This window comes from Rhincodon typus, chromosome 19 (assembly GCF_021869965.1).
Source record: "Rhincodon typus isolate 14 chromosome 19, sRhiTyp1.1, whole genome shotgun sequence".
Classification (NCBI taxonomy): domain Eukaryota; kingdom Metazoa; phylum Chordata; class Chondrichthyes; order Orectolobiformes; family Rhincodontidae; genus Rhincodon; species Rhincodon typus.
In genome coordinates this window covers 19776216-19798771 of record NC_063350.1, presented here as the reverse complement: position 1 = coordinate 19798771, position 22556 = coordinate 19776216, and the positions used below count along the sequence as shown (strand labels likewise).

At 40.2% G+C, this 22556-nt stretch overlaps 1 protein-coding gene across 2 annotated transcripts in view; it reads left to right on the top strand.

Moving 5' to 3' along the window:
- LOC109934040 (disks large-associated protein 4-like) overlaps positions 1-22556 on the top strand; it is a 195392-nt gene that overhangs the window by 65788 nt on the left and 107048 nt on the right. Inside the window, exon 3 of one of the 2 annotated variants that reach the window (XM_048608421.1) lies at positions 13941-13946. The exons of the other annotated variant lie outside the window; for it this stretch is intronic. Within the exon in view, the coding sequence (XP_048464378.1) occupies positions 13941-13946 (6 nt within the window). The remainder of the gene's footprint in view (positions 1-13940; positions 13947-22556) is intronic. 2 annotated transcript variants of the gene reach the window in all.

The following is a 22556-nucleotide window of genomic DNA, read 5'->3' as shown; positions in this document are numbered from 1 at the left end:
TCCTTTTTAAACATACAGTTATCGCATTGCTTCAAACCCAGTATAGACATAGAAATAAAGTATAGGAAAAAGAATTTGGTCAAGAGACAAAAAGACGGAAGAAAAAGGGTCTTCTTTTTTATGTTTTATACTTGACATCCTTAAAATGTCCAACTTGTGCATTGATAGTAAATGGTGGTATTTGCAATTGTACTGATAAAAGTTAACTTCCTTTGACCAATTTGGTTTGTATCTACCAAGCAAATCTACCAAATTCATGCCATTCAATAGATTTCAGTGGTGAGGCAGTACGTGAGCTACAGTTTTTATTAAAAGCTACAACAGAATAATGCAACTCTGACAGAATAGGATTTCCCTCCAAGCTTCTGAACCTCACTGTCAGCCTGAAACGTGGGTTAAAAAACCTACATTGTGAAAGTCACATATTGTGAGTTTCATGGAAATAGGCACTTAATGGCCAGAGGGCAGACTTATCATACAACAAAAGGCAGTGGGGAGGGTTTCAAATCTGAAGAGCCACTGAGCAACCTTCACCCTTGAAAGGAGCAATAGGCTGTAATAAAGGGAGAAGGTGTTTTGAAATGTTGATGTCTTCATTCTCTCTCTCAAGAAATATACATTTAAAATTTAAAATGGATTTTGTTCCCAGTCCTCCATTATTGGGATGATAGGGTAACAATGGCTCTACAGGGTGGCCTGTAGCTGCTACAATGCTCAGGCAGGCAGGATATCCAGGCCTGCCTTGGAGTACCAGTCCCTCCATCTGCAGCCAGGAGGCCTTCTTCAAGCAGTTAAACAGAGAGCCATTTTCTTTAGAGATTTGGAGGTCAACTGTATAATCCCAGCCAGCCGCCTCCAGATAGCCATTGTACTTCTGCAAGAAACAGCTCCTGAGGCGAAATGGTGCCAGAAAACTGGCATGCTGCTCAGTCAGGCTATTTTTAGTGCCACCATCTCTACCGCCAGCCCTGGTGGCAGCTTAAAATAAGCCCCAACTTTTGAATGTTGTCATTTAATAATGCATTTAATCCTAGCCAGCTGTTACTGTAACATTTTTGCATAAGTAAATTAGTGTATTAACCTCTCTGTCATTTTGATAGGAAATTCTGGCACCCTGTTTCAGAAATGAGATACCATACCAAAGCACATGCTACTTTTATCCCCAGACCCAGTAAGACTGATTGAAACTTGGGGAGGAGATTGGCAGGTGTGATCACTTTGTCTGCCCAATATCCTTGCAAAAGAGATCTGAACTATTTCATTGGTTGTCACAGCAGGGAAAGCTGAACTAGTGTCAGAGACAGCTCAATTGAGAAGGATACGGGAAGTCCAACAGCTTTGTCATACAGCCTACGTGGAAGCAAAGAATTAAAGACAATTACAAGAAGTGGTTAGCTGATTTTTGTTTTGTATGGGACCAGGAGGAATATTTGTACTCCATTTGGTCCCATAAAAATCTTTTATTTTAAACCATTTGTCTGAGTAACCTTAAACAATGACTGGTTAGGCTGCTATAGGCTTATTGAAGCTTAATCTATGCCCATGGGTAAGTCAAAATTGTGTTGGGGCTCCTAATTAATTTTACAATTTATGTGTTACAAGTAGGGCAGGTGATAATATTACTCACCCTTCCTGCCCAGTAAAAATAGTGAAAATCAGCCTCAAAAGATTACTCTCACCAGTCCAGTAAAAACTTACAAAACATTATCAGAGTGACGGAAATGTAAGTGATTAATTTTTTTTGTGGCAATACTGAATCCCTGGAATACTCCTCCAGAGCAGTTTCGTGTTGCTAAAAGTTGCAGCTTCTAGTTAATGTATGGTGATACTTTCAAAGATAATGTTTCCTTCATGCCTAAAACTGCACTTAAACTTTCAATTAACTTTGCAAAATATCTCAGGATTCTTCACAAAATGTATCAAACTTAGATAAGAATTCCCACAAGGTTCAGTGACGTTATGGTAAATATAGAATGCTTTGGATTGTTATTTCAGATTCAGCACTCCCTGTACCTCTGATATCATAAAATACCAGCGGAAGAAAATAACACTGTTCTTCTCATTGCATTTTTCTTTTCTTTATTAACTATCAGCCTTAGCGTTGTGGCAGAATTTTTGTTTGGGAGTCAAAGGATCATGCATCGAGCTCCAATTTTGACATGAACACATAATCTCGTCTAAGAGTTCACTGTCACATTTGAAGGATGCTGTAGTGTCATTGGTGCTGTTTTTTGAATGGGACATTAAACTGGGACACCATGCACTTTTTCAGGAATACCTAGATCTTTTCACGGCATGGAGATCAGCAAACTATTGGTCTGTTTGCAGCTCCTTTCACAAATTTGATACCGTTAATACAAAAAGACCCAAAAAGAGTATGTAAAACAAAAAATTATGGAGAAACTCAGCAAGTCTGACAGCATTTGTGGAGAGTGAAATAGAGTTAACATTTTAAGTCCATATGACTCTTCCTCTGAACTTCTAAAAAGAGTCATGTCAAGCTTGAAACTTTAACTCTGTTTTCATACAATTACAGCATTTAAAAGACATTTGGTTAGATATATGAATAGGAAAGGTTTGGAGGGATATGGGCCAGGAGCAGGCAGGTGGGACTAGTTTAGTATGGGATTATGTTTGGCATGGATTGGTTGGACCGAAGGGTCTATTTCCCTGCTGTCTGACTCTATGAATCTCTCTGTAAATACTGCCAGACCTGCTGAGCTTCTCCAGCATTCTCTGTGTTGGTTTCAAATTTCCAGCATCTGCAGTACTTGGCTTTTAAATAAATTTAGTATTGTGAGGATGGATCATTATTTCCACTTCATGGTTTTGAATTATTATTCTAATGCCAAATATCGCTGTGCTTGAAATCAACTTGTGAATAGTATTGCTGCACCATGGTTTAGATAGTTTTGGTTTGAGAAACATAGTTGCCACCATTATTTTCTATAAAGTTGCTGAGATGATAAATTATCCTGAATGTGCTTTTATCAAAGCACTTTTTATCATGAGAATCCATAGTCGAGAAGTTGGCCTAATTCTATGGATCTATTCTAGAGCTGACTTTACTGACATGATAATAGTTTAAAAGAATCATAATAATTTAGAGTTAGGTCAATTTTAATGTTGCTTTTTTTCTGTTGATTAAAAATGTATTTTCTTTATTTTATGTATGAATAATACCTTCCAGCAGAGATACTTGCAATTTCATTTCAAAATGTTGAATTTCATTTTGTGGCTCCGATAGGTTTTATTTTAGGGATTTTTTTTTTCAACACCTCTTCAAGAAAATAGATTGCTGACCCCTGCCATGGCACATTGCAAATAATCACACAGTTCTCTTGATGTCCTGCATTATGTCTCCATAAGCCAAAATACAAAGCATTCATTGTTTGATCATTCATTCATTCTTTTGTAGGAGCTCACTTTGATTAAATTGTATTTGCCTAGCTAATGACAATAACTTTATTTCAAATAAAGTTAATTCCGTGCAAATTGATTTGGGGCATTTGAAAATTTGACAATGTATTCTATAACGTAAGCTTCTTTATAAAATGTTCAGACAATCACCAAGCTCAGCGTAAGAGTTTGCAATCATGGAGAAAGAAAGGAATGCCGCCTAAGATAGAGAGCTGATGATAATAGGACGTGGGCAAATAAGCCAGTCAGGGTCATTTTCCTGCACCTGCATACAACAAGCTCTGGTGTAAACAGCAGTTTCATGATTGCTGGGGTAAAGAGGAGCTGATTCATATGTGAATTCCAACTTCAATGTCTGTGCAAACCAAGGTATAAAAGGTCCATTCACAAAGCAATTCTCAAAATCACTGAGCCTGCCATTATAGTTACAAAGGGCTTTTTTTCTGCATATCACCTGCAGCAGTTTAGTCATCACTAGAATTGGCAGAGGCTACCTAAAGACAAAAAACAAGAATCAATGTTAACCGTTTAGTTAATCCCATTATTGGAATATCCTCCTGGAATAGTTGATTATTTCTTGTATCTGAACCTATGAAGAAAACAAAATATGTACCTCAGTTTGTTGGTGTGACTGCATCTTTCTTGAAGAGGCATTGGACTTACTAAAATGAGCTTAAAACCTCTTTCTTTTTACATACAGACAAACTGAGAATTAAATTGGTGAAAACTTGGTGATCACTTGCATTTTTATAATGAACATGGTGCTTCAATGTTATTCTCTCTAGCACCAACAACTCACAAATACTTCTTTGGAGAAAAGTGCAATCTATCTACAATATAGTATGTCGCAGTTTCCTGGAGCACAGAATTAAGTTTGCTTCACTATTGAAGTAAAAAAAACCTACTACATATTTTAATTTTCTCTCTGTAAGAAGTGTTATCTTAAAATAAGAATCAGACAGAAATGCGGCAAAACAAAGTGGAACAAATTCAGTGCTTTTAGTTTTAAGGTCATCTTGAAAGTACATCTCAAGTACTTTATCAACAGAACTGAAGTTGGTTGCCCTCTGGTGGAATTGATATTGAATACTTGAGTGGTGGAATTTTGTAGTGCTGTCTATTGCAGTACTCTCCATATAACAGATAGGTTCACAGCACTTGCACTGTTGCAAGGCACAATCAAGACTTACTGTAACCTACTAAGGGTAGAGCCTGTTATCATAACACACTTATTTTAGGAAGATATTGCATAATATGGGTTAATGTCTGTGAGAAAATGATACAAATGAGCCTACAGTATTGATGTGCTGAGCATTCTGATCATTAGAAGTCCTATCTTCTATCTCATCTAAAACTAAAACTGTTGTTGACTTAGCCACATTCATATTAAAAACTTTTTTTTTATTATCAATAAGCCTGGAAGCAAGGCTGTTTCAAAAGATGGGCAATGTTGTGTACCAACTGGTTGGTTTTGTTTTACACTTTATAATTGCCTTTTGTAAAATATAATATGATTGTTCAGTTCCTTATTTCCTGCATGAAAACCAGGGACTTGACCATTACTACCATCTCCAGCATTCCTGTTATATCTGATTTACCATATCAATAACATCACTTTGCTGTTAAATGTGAATAGTAGTATTTAAGGATAGACTGACAAATGGAAGAACATTTTTCTATATTCTAACAAGAACACGATTTTCATAGAATAGTAGTTTAGAAATGGATTAATTTTCGATCCAACATAAAAAATTGATGAATTTGGCAGAAGCCACTGAGTGTCATGATATGCCTCAATGCCATTACTTGTCCACTGACAAGAATCTGAATTCTTGGGCCAAGTACGAATATACACTGGCAACTATATAGTAGTGCCCTGTCTTGTATCATCTGGTTTCTTTTGAATCTCTCAGTGCCATCAATTTCATCATACATGAATACATATCAGCAACGCTCATCAAATGGTCTGTGTATATGTAAAATGTATCACCTTGGATATGCCCATGGCCACACTCTGTGGCTTCTTCAGAATTGCCCAAAGAGGCAATTGAGGCACATGATCTTGTCTTCATAACAGAAGCAACCAAGCAGCCCATGATTCACATGACTCACATTTGACTTATACTACCACAACCCCACTCAGACTTGCACAGAAATTAGTAATCATTGCCTCTCCTCACAACCAAAGTCTTTGCCATTCCTTAATCTTATTGTCAATGGTTACTTTGACATCCTAGCTTTCACTAGGTTCCTTCAAGGGGGAACACCTTGTGTTGTGAGATTATGTTGACATTGTAATGAGAGAGAAAGTACAGGAGCCTTTTATGAACTATCTACATATTATACAAGCCAACAGCATTGGTTCAATCCCTGTGCTGGTCATGCTAGTTCATGGAGGTCTACCTCCTCCCTTACCATACTCTTGTGGAGTTGTTACCTTCAAGATATTGTGGTTGGTTGGCTATACATAACCGTGTGGTATACATAACCAAGTATGTCTCTCTGTCTAAAGAACAGAGATGTTTATGGCCCTATGTGGATCATGGCTCCATACCATACTATACAGAGATTAATAGGCGAGGCCATTTGTACAAATTTGCTGGTCTGCATCGTATGTGTAATTTGCCTTCGGGAGAATTTGCCTTTAAAGAATCTATATGCTGTGTGTATATAATGTTCCAAATCTATCTGGCTGTTAGTCGGTTTGGGTTTGCAAGCTGCATTAACAGAAACCAGTTGGTTGCTGTAATAAAAACAGAATGTGATGAAGAAGAGTCCTATCAGACTCAAAACATTAACTTTCTTTCTTTCTTTCTTTCTCCACAGACTACCAGACCAGCTGAGTATCTCCAGCATTTTCTGTTTTTATTTCAGATTTCCAGCATAAGCTTTCACGTGGTTGCTGTCACATCTGTTTTATAACTTGCAATGTGTTTTACTGTTTTAAGTAAACTAACCCATGAAGTTAATCATTCCTCACTGGGTGATTGCTTATTAGGACATAACCATTAATATGACAGGTTAACTCTAGTTCCAAGTATGTCTGGATGCATTACGAGACCTCACCATTAACTTATAGCTTGTCCCTTACTTAACGCCTCCATGGCAGGGCATACTTTCCACCACCTGCTCAACCTAAACTATCATAAAGGTTGTGTGGTCTTCATCAATTACTAAATGTTCAACTACTCCTACGGCATCTCTTCAAGCACATCTTACCCCTTAAAATGCTCATTCCTCATCACCTCACCAGGAATTTCTGGTGAAATTCTTTCCCTCCTTTACTCTCTCAATGTTTTCTTTAAATAATCCATCATTTCATTAACATTAATCTTCAACTCAACACACATTACTTTGTCATTTATGATTCATTGCCTTGCTTGTCTTACTCACATCTTTCCTTTTGTATAAACCTTCCTATATTCATAGCCACCACTTTGATTTTGCCAACCTACTCAGCCTCTCTAAGATAAGAAAAAGAACTGTGGATGCTGGAGATTTAAAACAAAAGCGGAAATTGCTGGAGAGAAGCAGATCAGGTAGCATGTGTGGGAAGAAAGCAGAGTTGACATTTTGAGTCTAATGACTTTTGGAAATCTTGGACTTAAATGAATGGCCCTGGTTTCATTTCTCCATAATCAACTCCCTCCCTAAATCCTTAATTGTTGTCTCGAACACACTCATGTGAAACAACAAGGAGCTCAAGGATTTTTGTTATGTCACTAAAATTGAGTAAATCCACTCAGCTTCCAATCCCACTTCCTGCACTTTCCCTTGCGAAATGATGTCTCTTTCCAGATTGCCCTCTTTCTGAGCCAGAAAACAATAACCCAAAACGCCTGAAACAGAATCACAAAAGTAAGAGTTGAGGGTGGATAAAATCTGCTCACCTTCTTCTGCACTGCTCCCTCTTCAGGTTCATCACAAAATCCACAACCTTGCCATTAATTCCACTTCTTTCCATGGCCACTGCTTCAAATTGAATCTCAATGTTTGCAACTTCAGTGTACTGTTTGATTGAGAACTGATCTTCCATTTCTACATCCTCTTCTTCAACAATGTCTGTCTACTTCCAGCTCTGTAATAATGCCTGCTGCACCATTCTTTTGGCTCATTTGCTTCTCAAACTCTATTGATGTCATTGTCCATTCCATATCCAACTGTTCCAGTGCTCTTCTGGCTGGTCACCCATCCTTTACTTACTGTAATCATAACTTCCTCCAAAGCATGACTGTCCAGGTCCTATCCTTAAATTGGTTCTATTCTCCCAGGGCCTTATCCTCGTCAATCAGCTTAATTCCCAAGTCCCCAGCATCTCAATTTTGAATTTCTCATTCTTTAAATTATTTCATGACCTTGCATAATTGAATTCTATAACCTTTTTCACCCTGTGGAATCTCCTCCAAATTTGATGCCAGTCCAACTCCGGCATTTCCCCTCACATCCACATCTTTAACACTTTATTTGTCATCCCAACAATAACTCCAGAAGATTAAAAACTGCTAATGTGACCACCAAAATTCAAAAAGAGGGGGAGACAAAAAAAGCTGATAAGAGCCGATTAGCCTAATGTCTATTGTTGGAAAAAGTATTGGAATCAGTTAATAAGGAAGTAATAGCAGCACATTTGGAAAATCATAATCTAATCAAGCAAAGTCAGCATGGTTTCATGAAAGGGAAATCGTGCCTCGATAATTTATTAGACATTTCCAAGGAAGCCTCAACCAGAATGGATACAGGAACTAATGCTGTATTTGGACTCCCAGAAGGCGTTCAACAATTTACCTCACACAAGATTAAGTCAAAAGGGCTCACACTTTTGGAGGTAGTGCATTAATGTGAAGAATTGGCTAATGGGCAAGAAACAGTGAATGGGGTTAAGGGGTTCTTTTTCAGGTTGGCAACCAGTGGGGTTCTGCAGGGATCAGTGCTAGGTCTGCAACTGTTTACAATATATGTTAATGACTTGGAGGAAACAAGTGCATGTACTGTAAAAATAATTTGCGAGTAACACAAAACAGGTGGAAAGGCAGGTGGCGAGAAGGATACAGCTTAAAGAAAGATATTGTTAGGTTAAGTAAGAGGCAAAAAGCTGACAAATAGAGTATAGTGTGGGAAAATGTGAAGTTGTTCATTTTGGAAAGGAGAACAAAAGCACAGTGCCTTAATTAAATGGAGAAAAATTGCAGAAAGTTGCAACACAAAGGGATTTGGAGGCACTTGTGCATGAAACAGAGAAAGCTAGCAGGCAGGTGCAGCAGGTTATCAGCAAGGCTAATGGAATGTTGGCCCTTATTTCAAAGGGGCTGGAATATAAGAATAGGGAGATTTTATACAAGGTGGTGGCGAAACCACCTCTGGAGTAATGCGAGCAGTTTTGGTTCACTTATTTAAGGAAATATATCATTTCATTGCAGAATGTTCATTGGGATGATCCCTGGTATTGAGGGGTTGCCTTACGAGCAAAAGCTAAACAGGCTCCTACCGACCAACCTCATCCCGCCCCCTTGACCTGTCCGTCCTCCCTGGACTGACCTATCCCCTTCCTAACTCCCTACCTACACTCACCTTTACTGGCTCCATCCCCGCCTCTTCGACCTGTTTGTTTCCTCTCCACCTATCCTCTCCTCTAACCCTCTTCTATCCGCCTCCCACTCTCTCCCTATTTATTTCAGAACCCCCTTCCCCTCCCCCTTTTCTGATGAAGGGTCTAGGCCCGAAACGTCAGCCTCTCTGCTCCTATGATGCTGCTTGGCCTGCTGTGTTCATCCAGCCTTGCACCTTGTTGTCTGGGACTCTACTTAGTGGAGATTAGAAGAATGAGAGGTGACTCATTGAAACATTTGGGTTCTGAAGAGGCTTGACAGGGTAAAAGCTGAGAGGCTGTTTCCCCTTATGGGACAGTCCAGAACCAGAGGGCATAATCTCAGAATAAAGGGGTGCCACTTTAAGACTGAGGTGTGAGCATTGTGAATCTTTGGAACTCCTTTCCAAAGAAAGCTGCAGGGTCAGAGTCAGAGTCAGAGTCCTTGGGTATAATTAAACTTGAAGTAGATAGATTCTCAATCCACAGGGAAAAGCAGGATAATGGGGGAAATGTTGGAAAGTGGATGTGTAAGAATGTTGGATCAGCCATTATCCTATTAAATGGCGGAGCAGGCTCGAGGGGCCAAATGGCCTAATCCTGTTCCTACTTCTTCTGGTTTTATGATCTCCTTCTTCAGCTTGGCATCCACTTTTGTCTCAGTCTTTGAAACACCATAACATTTGATTTTCTATATTCAAATCACTGTGTAAGTATAAGGTGTTGTTTGTGCCAACTGGTATTAATAATACTTAAGTTTCAGAGCTTGGAAATGTGCACAGCAAGTCTAAAGGCACAGTATCATTAGAACCAATTAGAGGTGAATTGAGATGGTATCACTTCACCAAGTAAGCTTACAGCAGCTTTTCCTTCTCTCCCAGCATGTTGTCTCTCCTGTAGGAGTATTATTTCTGCCTTCTTCAAGCACTTGTTACACAGATTAATAGGTCTGTCATTATGAAAGTATTCTACTGATATCACACCGTGACCTCGGTTTGTGATCCCAGACATTTTGGCATCACCTCGATGCTATTCACATGAGGTAACTGCATCATAGAGAAATACAATTTGGATTAATTTTTTTATATATTTCTGTCCATTCTTTTCCACAATAGAGTTGAGAAGGATGAGGGGGGGTCTAATTGAAACTTACAGAATACTGAATGGCCTGGACAGAGTGGATGTTGGGAAGATGTTTTCATTGACAGAAGAGACTAGGACCCGAGGGCACAGCCTCAGAGTAAAGGGAAGGCCTTTTAGAACGAAGATAAGGAGGAACTTCTTTAGCCAGGGAGTGGTGAATCTATGGAATTCACTGCCACAGAAGGCTGTGGAGGCCAGGTCATTGAGTATATTTAAGACGGAGATAGATAGGTTCTTGATTGTCAAGGGGATCAAGGGTTACAACGAGAAAGCGGAGAATGGGTTGAGAAACTTATCAACCATGATTGAATGGCGGAGCAGACTCAATGGGCTGAATGGCCTAACTTCTACTCCTATATCATATGGTCTTATGGTCTCAACATAGCTGCTTGGTATATTTTCCTCTAGCATTGGAAACGTCCTAGATGTGTACTCCCTTTGGTAATTAGATATGCTGACTGGAGCAGATCCCTAAATGAGACTTAAGATGTAAAAGCCACTCCTGACTCTTCTTTTACTTTTTCAAAGCTATTCATTTTACATAAAATGGGAGGAAAATCTACTGCCCATAATATCACCTATAATAACACAGTTTTACACAGTATATTATAATTTTCATTTGCTCTACTTCCATCTATAAACCTAACAAATTTTGTGATCCTGAAAACATCAGAGAGAGCAGACAGCCTGAAATGGAGATCACACTGTTAGAACTGACTTTGAACAACAGTAAAGACATAGCAGGAGGCAATAAGATGGGGTATCAATAAAGTCTCTAATTATCTCTAATTGCCAGTCTTATTTACCCGTTGCCAGCACTGGTCAGCTCAGTACTTCAAAGACCTCAGGCTTCAGGTCAATGCCTTTAGGAACTGGGCAGACAGCTTTTTAAGTTGTGAGTATCATTGTGTAGGAATTATCAATTGAATACCTTAGGTGCATAAAGTGTTGCTCAAAAGGTTTTTCCTTAACTTTCATTATTTTAACGAGAAATCCATAATGCAACCCGATTTTATTCAAACATCAGATAAACCAAGAGCTGGATTTTACAGGACACCATATTCTTAGTTTCCTTCCCCAGCTAAAAGTTAGAAGAGACACTGACAGCATCTCCATTGCAATATAAGACTGAGAGCCTCATTTGGTGTTTTAAGGCAAAACTCCCATCCCGTCTCGGTAGGAAGTTCTACCTTGGGGAGCTGCTGGCCAAGTGATCGTGTAGCCCAAGTGAATACTGGCCACTGCTATGTCTACAGAGAACTCAACAAAGCTGAGAAGCCTAGATTAGTCTGGGATGGGAGTTCTAGCAAGGAGTGGAGATGGTTGGAGGAGTCATGCTTAAGAGGGAAGAGGAGAAGTGAAAAGAGCAGTGACTTTGGTGAGGTGCTTTCAGGGGACCCATGGCACTCACAATGGAGATCTTCCACCCTTCATCTGACACCAGCTCATGTAGCAAAAGCTGCCAAGCTCCCCGCATGGCATGAGCTTCCCCCTGTTGTGTGTAAAGTACCAGTGGGGACAGAATTATGCCCAAGAATTGGCCTCTGAGAGGCTTCAGTAGGCCATGGGTGAATGCATTGCTCAATCTTTTGGCAACTTTTTCTTTAAATCACAAAACAAAATATTCTTTTTTTTCTTTTTGCACAACCAGAAACACACTACTCAAATATACTTTGCACTATCTCTTAAGTAAACATTTAATTTGCCCAGAGGTGGCATGGTGGCTCAGTGGTTAGCACTGTTGCCTCACAACACCAGGGACCCAGGTTCAATCCTAGCCCCTGGTGACAGCCTGTGTTGAGTTACACATTCTCCCTGTGTTTACATGAGTTTCCTATGGGTGCTTGGTTTCTTCCCACAGTCCAAAGATGTGCAGATTAGGTGGGTTAGCGATGCTGAATTGCCCAATGTGTCCAGGGGTATGCAGGTTAGGTGGATTAGCCATGGTAATTACAGAGTTTGGGTGAGATGGGCCAAATGGCCTCTTTTTGCACAGTTGGGATTCTAGACTCAGATTTGGTGATCCATTTTACCTTACAGATACAATATTAAACATAATAATTCTATAAACCCCATAACAATACTAAACCCAATTGTAGATCCTCATTGAAGTCTGCATAATCATTATAGACTAGGAATTAAATATGGGACTTTAGGTACAGGGTTTTTGGGGGAAATACATTCCCTGTTTGCCTTTGACCTCACTGCCCCATTCATTCTTTGGTATGTCTCTTTAGTTATCTTGGCCTCTCCACTCTATTTCCAGTTTCAGGAAATGCCTGATCAGAATGGACAAGTTGAACCAAAGTATCTGTTTCCATGTTGTTTATCTCTGTGACTTTGACAGCACAGTGAATGCAAATCATGATTCAGAAGAAAGGAATCTGGATATTCCACACTGATCATATCCTTAAGTTTCGGAACTTTTGAATGCGAGTGTCATTAACATTAAAAGGATTACTATGCTCAGGGTCCCTCAACTGACATTAACATACAATTATATTACTAAAAGAGGTATTATCCTGCTGAAATATGCTCAGTAGAGCTTTCTTAATTTGAAAGACAAAAAATCTTTATAGCATTTTTACTGTGATGAGATCACTTGTGAAGTGCAATATTGATTCTTCATGTTGTCAATTTGTAAGTAAAGTGTACCAAATGCATGTAAAAGCTTTCATGCAATAAGTGGAGACTACCACCAGGGGTCATGGGGTTGTGGAAAGCGAAGGATTGCCAATTTGTGAATGTGGATTATTTTAAGGACATCATATTTGTATAGCTAATAATTGTGCAGCCTTTGTGCGCGACAGAGTTCTCGTGATTCTGATACCAGGGAATTTCCAGTCTCCACTAACCGCCGGCTCTACTTTGCAGGTTTACTGGTTTCATTTGAGCATAAGAACAAAGGAAATGGGAGCAGCAGTAGATCATAAGGCCACCTCAAGTATTCAAAACAATTATGGCAGTTCTTCTGCCTTTCCTTTGCGCTTTCCATACTCCTTAATTCTCTAAGAGTCTAAAAATCTACATTAATTTCGAAGGTTTGTAGCCCTCTGAATGAAAAAAATCTGTTCTCGTCACAATCCTAATTGATCAACTCATTATACCATAGAACCATAGAATCCCTACAGTGTGGAAACAGGCCCTTCGGCCCAACAAGTCCACACCGACACTCAGAGCATCCCACCCAGACCTATACCCCTATAACCCACCTAATCTACACATCCCTGTACACTGCAGGCAATTTAGCATGGCCAATCCACCTAACCTGCACATCTTTGGACTGTGGGAGGAAACTGGTGCACCCAGAGGAAACCCACGCAGACACGGGAAGAATGTGCAAACTCCACACAGACAGTCGCCTGAGACTGGAATCGAACCCAGGTCGCTGGTGCTGTGATGCAGCAGTGCTAACCACGCAATGCTTTCTGTGGGTGCAAGTTCTTTGCAATTGGGAACTAATGGAAAATATCTTCAGGTAGTAATACCTGTTAGGAAAAGGCAAGTCATTGTCCTTCAGTATTGTGAAAGTACACCTCTTTAATTCACTGTGCAAGCTGTTATTTTACCCTTTATGTCTTTGTCCCCTTTCCTGCATTTAATATTGCTATCCTTTACTTGTGCATATCCATCGATCCTTGTCAGCGTGCTATTTGCTGAAGGTGTAGGTTAAACCAGTTCCAATCTTCATTGGAATCCTTTGCCCTACAGAAGAAAAGTAATTATAATTCGTGGTGAAAGAGAATGGGCGTCTTTTAACCTCCCCTAACCTAGCCAAGAATAGTGATGGCAGTCATAAGTCTACAGGCCAGGACCTCCACTAGTAAATATTATCCTGAGACTATTCCCCCATCAGAAACAAAAACAGAAGTTGCTGAAGAAGCTCAGCAGGTCTGGCAGCATCTATGAAGAAAAGTCAAAGTTAACATTTCAGGTCTGGTGACCCTTCCTCAGAACTGCGGAAGGGTCACCAGACCCAAAATGTTAACTCTGATTTTTTTCTTCACAGATGCTGCCAGACCTGCTGAGCTTTTCCAGCTACTTCTGTTTTTGTTCCAGATTTACAGCATCTGCAGTTCTTTCAATTGTTACTTACTATATCCCCATATAGTTGATAAACTAACCAGGGAAATGACCTCTCAGCATCTACCTAGTCAACCCTCTTCAGAATCAGGTATGTTTCAATTAGATTAGTTCCTATTACTCGCTAATCTAGAACATAAACTTCACTCTCTCAGTCTGTCATCCTAGTACAACTCTGTTATCCCAGAGAGCAATGTACAGCACCTTTGCAGCGCCATGTTCATTGCAAGTATGTCTGTCCTTAAATATAACTATCAAAGCTGCACATATTGTTTACTGTGTGATCTTACCAAATACCAATGCATTTGTAGCAGGATTTCTTTGTTCTTCTACTCCAGTCCCCTTACAAAAAATCCTGCATTTGCCTTCCCTATTACAAGCTATATTTGCATTCTAATTTTTTGTGTTCCCAAATCTCTCAGGACATTAACATTTAAAACTTCCCCCTGCATTTTTAAAAATATTCTGCTTTTCAGTTGTTATTACCAAAGAAAACAGCCACACATTTTCCTCCAACTACCACTTTGTTTCTTGTTCACTAAACTGTGTATTTCTTTGCAATCTCTTTGTGCCCTCCTCACAGCTTACCTAGTGTTGTATCATCAACAAAGCCAGGTATGTTACATTACTGGTGGTCTTTTTATTTCAGTCATCAATATAATTTGTAAATAGCTGAGTCCCCAGCACTGATCTTTGCAGCGTTACTTACAGCCTGCTGACTTGAAAATGCTCCTTTCATCCCTCCATTCTGCTGCCTGTCCATTACCCTATTTTCTATCCATACTGTAATGACCAGAAGAATCTTATTTCTTTGTAAAAGAAAAGTTCTATTTCTAATTCTCCTGTTTAATCTTTTTTTTAAACAATTAGTCAACATTGCCAGTCTCTAAGATAGCTGCTAGAATCATACGGCTAAATTAAGCTGAAACTCTCCAGAATTTTCTGCAAGTTGAAGCCTGTGAAACAAAGCTAAAGCCATCTCCTTCAACACCTGAAAACTTGGACAGCTACCTATAGTGACTACACACTGTCTAAAGATCTCCCACAGTGGTTAGCACTGCTGCCGCACAGTGTCAGGAACCTGGGTTCGATTCCGCCTTCGGGCGACTGTCTGTGTGGAGTTTGCACATTCTCCCCGTGTCTGTGCGGGTTTCCTCCAGATATTCCTGTTGCCTCCCACAGTCCGAAGATGTGCAAGTTAAGTGGATTGGCCATGCTAAAAATTGTCATGTAGTGTCCAGGGAGGTGCAGGTTAGGTGGGTTAGCCATGATAAAAATCCATGTCGAGTTACAGGGATGTCATGCAGGGGTGGGTCTGGGTAGGATGCTGTTCGGAGGGTCAGTGCAGACTTGATGGGTTGAATGACCTGTTTCTGCATTGTAGGGATTCTATTATTCTAACTCACAAAGAACACCATAACACAAAGAATTCCAAGTTATTACAGTCTGATACCAAAATGGTGATGGCATTTCAATTAAATGTGAACCACACAGCACCTCTTCATCTTGCAATGGGCATTTTGATAAGGTCAATCAAAGTACCTCATTTCTCTGAATGGCTTAGCAGAAACCATCTTGTCAGGTGTCTGAAATATGTGCTTGTTGAATTGTGTAAGCATACAGTTTTGACTTCTGACTTCAATCAATGTCTTAACTTAATGAGAAGAGAGCCTCAGGCCTCAGCAGATAAAAGGCCTGTTTCCGCTGTCTCTCTCTCACACACACACAACTGGCTTATTCCCTGAAAGAGTCACGGAATTTGCCTGCCAGACTGGTCTAATTCGTTGAGTGCAATCCATCTGCATCGAAGTTCCCACAAAAAGAATTGTGACAAGATCAGCCAACCAAAAAAACTCACAATTGGACATTAAATTATTGCAAACTACGTCACCTGAACTGATACCAACATCTTTCATTTTTAAGAAATTCAGCTTTTGTAACTTTCTTCCCTTTCTGTTTTCTAATTTGTACGCTTGTGTGTGAATGAAGTAGTAAAGCAATATCCCTGTGTTATTTATGTTTTATTATGAAACCCCATCTTTGATTTCACCTTAAAGGTTTTTGATGTGGGTTTATTTCAAAATTGGAATCCAAAAACCAGAGCTTGGGGAGCAGTCTTCGGCCTTTCTCAGTAATGGACAGAAGTGAAAAAAGAAAGGAGTAAATCAAATCATACCTCACTGTCGTGGACTTAAGACTTGAAGCAATTGTCATGCTTCAATTGTCATGATTGGTCATGTGAAATTGCCCGTAGTGCTCAGGGATTTGTACATTAGGTCGGTTATAGGGGCTTGGGTTTGGGTGGGTGCTCTGAGGGTCTGTGTGGACTTGTTGGGCCGAAGGGCCTGTTTCCACGCTGTAGGGATTCTATGATCTATGATGATCAATCATATTTTAAATTCAACCCCAGTCCCCCTTTGTCTGTGACAATGCTAATATATCGCTAATAATATAATCCTAACTCCATAGCCTTATGTTGAGTATTAACTTTTTGAGTAATACTTTATCAAATACCTTTTTGAAGTCAAAGAATACCATATTATTGGATCTCCACATCTCAGATCTAGACTTACCTACCAGAGGGAACTGAGAGACTGTTGTGTGCTCTGCTTCATGGAGACATGGCTCACCCCTGCCATTCCTGACTGCACCCTACAGGCTGACGGGTTCTCCATGCACCGCATGGACTACAAGGTGTCCTCGGGTAAGGCAAATGGCGGTGGGGTATGATTCCTGATCAACACCTCCTGTGCTCAGATATAGCGACCCTGGCGAGCCATCGCTCCCTGGACCTAGAATACCTTACAGTAAAATGTCGTCTCTGCTACCTACCATGAGAGTTCACCTCCATGATCCTGACAGCTGTCTATGTACCACTCCATGCAGATGTGAAGAATGCCTAAATGAGATTTACACTGCCACAAACACACTAGAGACAAAACTCCCCACGGCCCTATTCATTGTGGCCAGCAACTTCGACCAAGCCAACCTCAAGCAGGTGATGCCTAAGTACCACCAACACATCTCCTGCTCTACCAGGGGACCGAACATTCTGGACCACTGCTACACAACCATCAAAGACGCCTTCTGTCCCATCCCCTCCCACAATTCAGAAAATCAGATCACAGCACTGTGTTCCTCCTTCCTGCTTACAAGCAGAAGCTGAAATGGGAGAATTCCTCGCGAAAAGAAGTACAGCACTGGTCCAAGGCATGGGAAGAGCGTCTCCGGGGCTACTTGGAATCGGTGGACTGGACCGTGTTCAAGTGTTCAGCAGAGAACCTGGACGAGTACGCCACCACAGTCACGGGCTTCATTAGCAAATGTGTGGAGGACTGTGTACCAAAGAAGTCAATCCGAGTGTTCCCCAGCCATAAACCTCGGATGAACCAGGAAATCCACTCCCTACTGAACATCAGACATGCAGCATTCAATTCGAGTGACCCGGATCAATGCAGGAAATCCAGGCATGACATCCTCAAAGCAATCAGGAAGGCCATAAGGCACTGCCAGACCAAGTTAGAGGCCCAAACCTACCAAACAGACTCCCGCCACCTATGGCAAGGCCTAAACGAAATTACGGGATAGAAAATGAAGCAGCGCAAGATAACGGACAAAGACACATCCCTCCCTGACGCGCTCAATGCTTTCTATGATCGGTTTGAGCAGAATGCCAGCATTGCGGTCATGCCTGCCCCGACAGCCCCAGACACACCTGTTGCCTCTGTCACTGCTTCAGACGTCAGATTGGTCTTCCTGGGAGTCAACCCAAGGAAAACGATGGGTCCGGACGGTGACCCCGGTAGAGCACTCAGATCCTGTGCAGGCCAACTGGTAGAGGTATTCACCAACATCTTCAACCTCTCCCTCCTAAAAGCCAAAGACCCCACCTGCTTCCAGAAGACCATCATCATCCCCGTACCTAAGAAAGCACGTGCAATGTGCCTTAGTGACCATTGCCCTGTGGCTCTGACCTCAATCATGAAGTGCTTCGAGAGGCTGGTCATAGCCCACATCAACTCCAGTCTCCCAGTGTGCCTCGATCCCCTACAATTTGCCTACCAATGTAACAGGTCCACAAAGGATGCCATATCCCTAGCCCTGCACTCATCTCTGGAACATCTGTACATCAAAGACACCTATATCAGACTCCTGCTTGTTGACCAAAGCTCCACCCTCAACACCATTATCCCCTCCAGACTGATCTCAAAACTCAGTGACCTTGGTCTTGACTCTGACCTCTGCAATTGGATCCTCAGCTTTCTGACCCACAGGCTGTAATCAGTGAGGATCAGTAACTGCATCTCCTTCACAATAACACTCAACACTGGAGCCCCCCAAGGATGTGTCCTCAGCCCCCTACTGTACTCCCTGTACACCTACAACCGTATTGCCAAATTCCAAATGAATGCCATTATAAGTTAATTGACAACACCGCTGTAGTGGGATGGATATCTAACAATGACAAGTCAAACTATAGAAAGGAGATAGACGGCTTGGTGACATGGTGCAGTGAAAACAATCTGTCTCTCAATGTTGGCAAAACTAAAGAACTGATCATTGACTTCAGGAAGAAAGGAGGACAACACGTCCCCATCTACATCAATGGAATTGAGGTTGAAAGGGTAAAGATCGTCAAGTTCCTCAGAGTGATGATAATGCCAACCTGTCCTAGACTTCTCACATAGATGGGACAGTCAAGAAGGCACAACAATGCCTGTTCTTCCTCAGGTAGCTCAGGAAATTTGGCATGTCCATAGGTTCCTCACCAACATCTACAGATCCACCACTGAAAGCGTACAATCCGGGTGCATGAGAGATAGTAGGAACTGCAGATGCTGGAGAATCTGAGATAACAAAGTGTAGAGCTGGATGAACACAGCAGGCCAAGCAGCATCATAGAAGCAGGAAGGCTGACGTTTCGGGCCTAGACCCTTCATCAGAAATGGGTGCAGAAATCCGGGTGCATAATGGCCTGGTATAGCAACTGTTCTGCCCAGGACCGTAAGAAACTACAGAAGGTGGTGGGCACAGCCCACACCATCATGGAAGCCAACCTTCCATCCATGGACTCCATTTACAGAGTTCGCTGCCAACATCATCAAAGACCCATCGCTCCTCGGTAATGATCTCCTACAACCTCTTGAATCTGGCAGAAGATGCAAAAGCCTGAACACACGCATGAGCAGGTTCAGAAACTGCTTCTTCCCGTCCATTATTAGACTGATGAATGGACTGTCTAGCCTCCATTAATGCTGATGCAGTGAATGTTGATCTTACCTAGCACACACCCTGTGCAATCAGTCTTTTTGATCTGCATATCCTTTGCTTACTATGATCTGCCTGTTCTGCTCATAAACAAAGCTTTTCACTGTATTTCAGTACACATGGCAATCAATCAATCAATCCTTTATCCAGTCTACTGGTTACATCTTCAAGGAACACTAAAAAGTGTTTTAAACATGATTTCCCTTTCATATAACCTTGCTAACTCTGTAGGTTGGACGATGATTTTTTCAAATGCATTTTTAAAACCTCTTTAATAATATATTTCAACATTTTCCTGATGACTGTATGAGCTTCCTTTTTAAACTTGCACTATTCTTAACTTTCAGAATTAGGCGCAGATGGATCTTTGCCACAGAGTTTTCATTTCTAAATACAATGTGTATTTTTAACTCTTTGAATAATTTCTTTAAATGTTTACTTAACACCGTATCTTTTAGTTCCTTTAAGCAGCTTTACCCTTCTTCCTTTGTAGTGACATCGTTGAAGTTTTGGATTGAATGTCATTTTCAAACCTAGTACGGAACTCAATTGTATTATGATCACTTTCTTTCTGCAAGGATTCTTTTATTATGAGATTACTAATTAATCCTGCCTCAATACACAATATAGATCTAAAATAATTATTTTAGATAATTAAAAGTTTGTTAGTTCCACAATGTACCCTATATTCTTGCAGGGAGTTGTCACAATTTCATTCTAGAATCTTATCTTCCAAACAATGTTTTACATTTAGATTTGTCTAGACTAGATAAGTTCTGCATGATTATTATTAACCTCCAATGATTTCTTGCTTAATGCAATGGTACAACATTACTGGAGAGCCTATAAATTACTCCCACCAGCATGCTGAGAGTGATTCAGCAAGGAATTTTGTGACTTATGCTGGGAAATTGTTCCACAGACAGTGGTAGCAGTCCACTGATTCTTAACACTTGTTATTGCAGGCAGTGAAGTTAACAATTGACTCCAATATGTGGACTAATAAAACCAAGGCTAACGATGTCTTCAGCTGTTGTGCACTCATTTGTCATTCCAGCAAGCATCACTGCACAGCAAGCAGAACTGCGAACACTCACCAATGTTGCCCTTGCAAAATCCTGGGAAATTGATGCCACTTGTCGCATCCCACTCATTCCACAAGAAAACAGTAATTTAACACAGACCAAGAATGAAATACTGTTTGTGAGTTAATTCCATTTAGGACAAGTGTAATCTAATCACTGCCGAGAGACCTGAGCAACCACTTTCGTGGTCTAATGTGTTAGTTGCTCTAAAACATTCCAGCAAATTTAAATAAGAAAATTAAAATTTGTTCACAGTTCACATTGTCACCAGATGTCACAGTCAGCAATAAAATGTCTCCACTCATGAGGCCAACTATGATTAAATTATGAGTTGATTTTGTCCTTTGTAAAGGTTTTCATCTGTTCTCACAGGTACCCATGACTTAGACCATATGAAACTGATAAAACAGAAGAGGTGTGTGAGGAGAATGCAGTTGTAACACTTATCTGTATCATATGTGGACATTCACAGGCATCTGTATTCTTAATTTTCTTTTAAGATTTCGTTAATCACTTCAAATGGGAAGATCAAACCCTTCGCTGAATGTCATTCTGTCTCACTGAGACATCTCTAAATAACAGGAAACATTAACACCCATTTAAAAATAGAAAACAAATGCTTTACCATTTAAAAAGATAAGGTCTTTGATACTAAATAATAGTGGACTGAACATTAAAATGTTGACATTTAAATGACATTTAAAAACAACTCTCAACTTTTCTCTCCTAATGTAATGCAATCTGAGCCTTCATTATGTTCAAGCTCAAAACTCATCCAAATCATCTAGGTGAATAGCTAACATTTATGTTTCATTTTTATCACTCAAAACTTTCCATGAATTTTCCTTCAGGTCCTAGCCAATAGGAGACAACATTGACAATACTTCTTCCGCAGAAGAAAAAGTTTACAATTTCATTGAACATCTGAAACTGATAACTGCCTTAATTTATGTCTGAATGTCCCTCTCCATTTCACAAGCTGATGTAATTGTTGAGAATTGCACACATAAACTCCCCGTAGAATTTTTTTAATTTTAAGAAAGGTCCAACAGCAATTCATGAATTAGTAATTTGAGTAGAACATTTGGCAGGCCTGCTCTTGGAAAATTAATTTTCTGTATTTATTTCATTCTTTTCTGAAACCTCCATTTCAGTCATTTACAAATCTTATGAGCGTGGAAATGAAACCCAATTAGATTAATGAAACCCAATTAGATTAATGAAACATTCAGTGATACTATTACTTCATTTGATGGCTTTCATTTTCACATTCTGCAAATTCTTCTGCCTGAAGCAAGTACATTATTAGAAACACCACACATAGTCATCTGCCATGTGTGGCATGGAACTTTGTATTTTAGGTAGAGGAAGTGGCACTTAACATGGATGTATTTTCACAACAGGTTAAATTCTGAATTTTGAATATTTTGTTTTTTGTGATTATGTTGATACTTCTATAGTAGGTTCTTTTATTATGATCAGTGACAATCAATTTTCCTCCAACAGCTGTCATTCAGTGGTTCTGAAAGTTCAATAATGAGCTTTCATAAATCACTAGGCATCCAACAGCAGCTTAAAGGAAACCTGCTGGAACAGGCAATGTATACTTAAGACGAAGGTCACTCTTTGTTGATATGTGCCACACCTTGCTCATGTTTTTGTGTCTCACATGATAAATATGAAACAGGTTATAAAGTGAATAATTTCTGTTTACCAATAACAATCGCTAACTGTTCACCAAATGTTAGCTTCCTTTCAGGACACATTTTTATGAAGTCTTTTCATAGCAGTTCATCGCTGCTGTAATAAGATTAAAAATAAACTACAAGACAGATACAGTCTATTTGAGAGATAGTAGGAACTGCAGATGCTGGAGAATCTGAGATAACAAGGTGTAGAGCTGGATGAACACAGCAGGCCAAGCAGCATCAGAGGACCAGGAAGGCTGACGTTTCGGGCCTAGACCCTTCTTC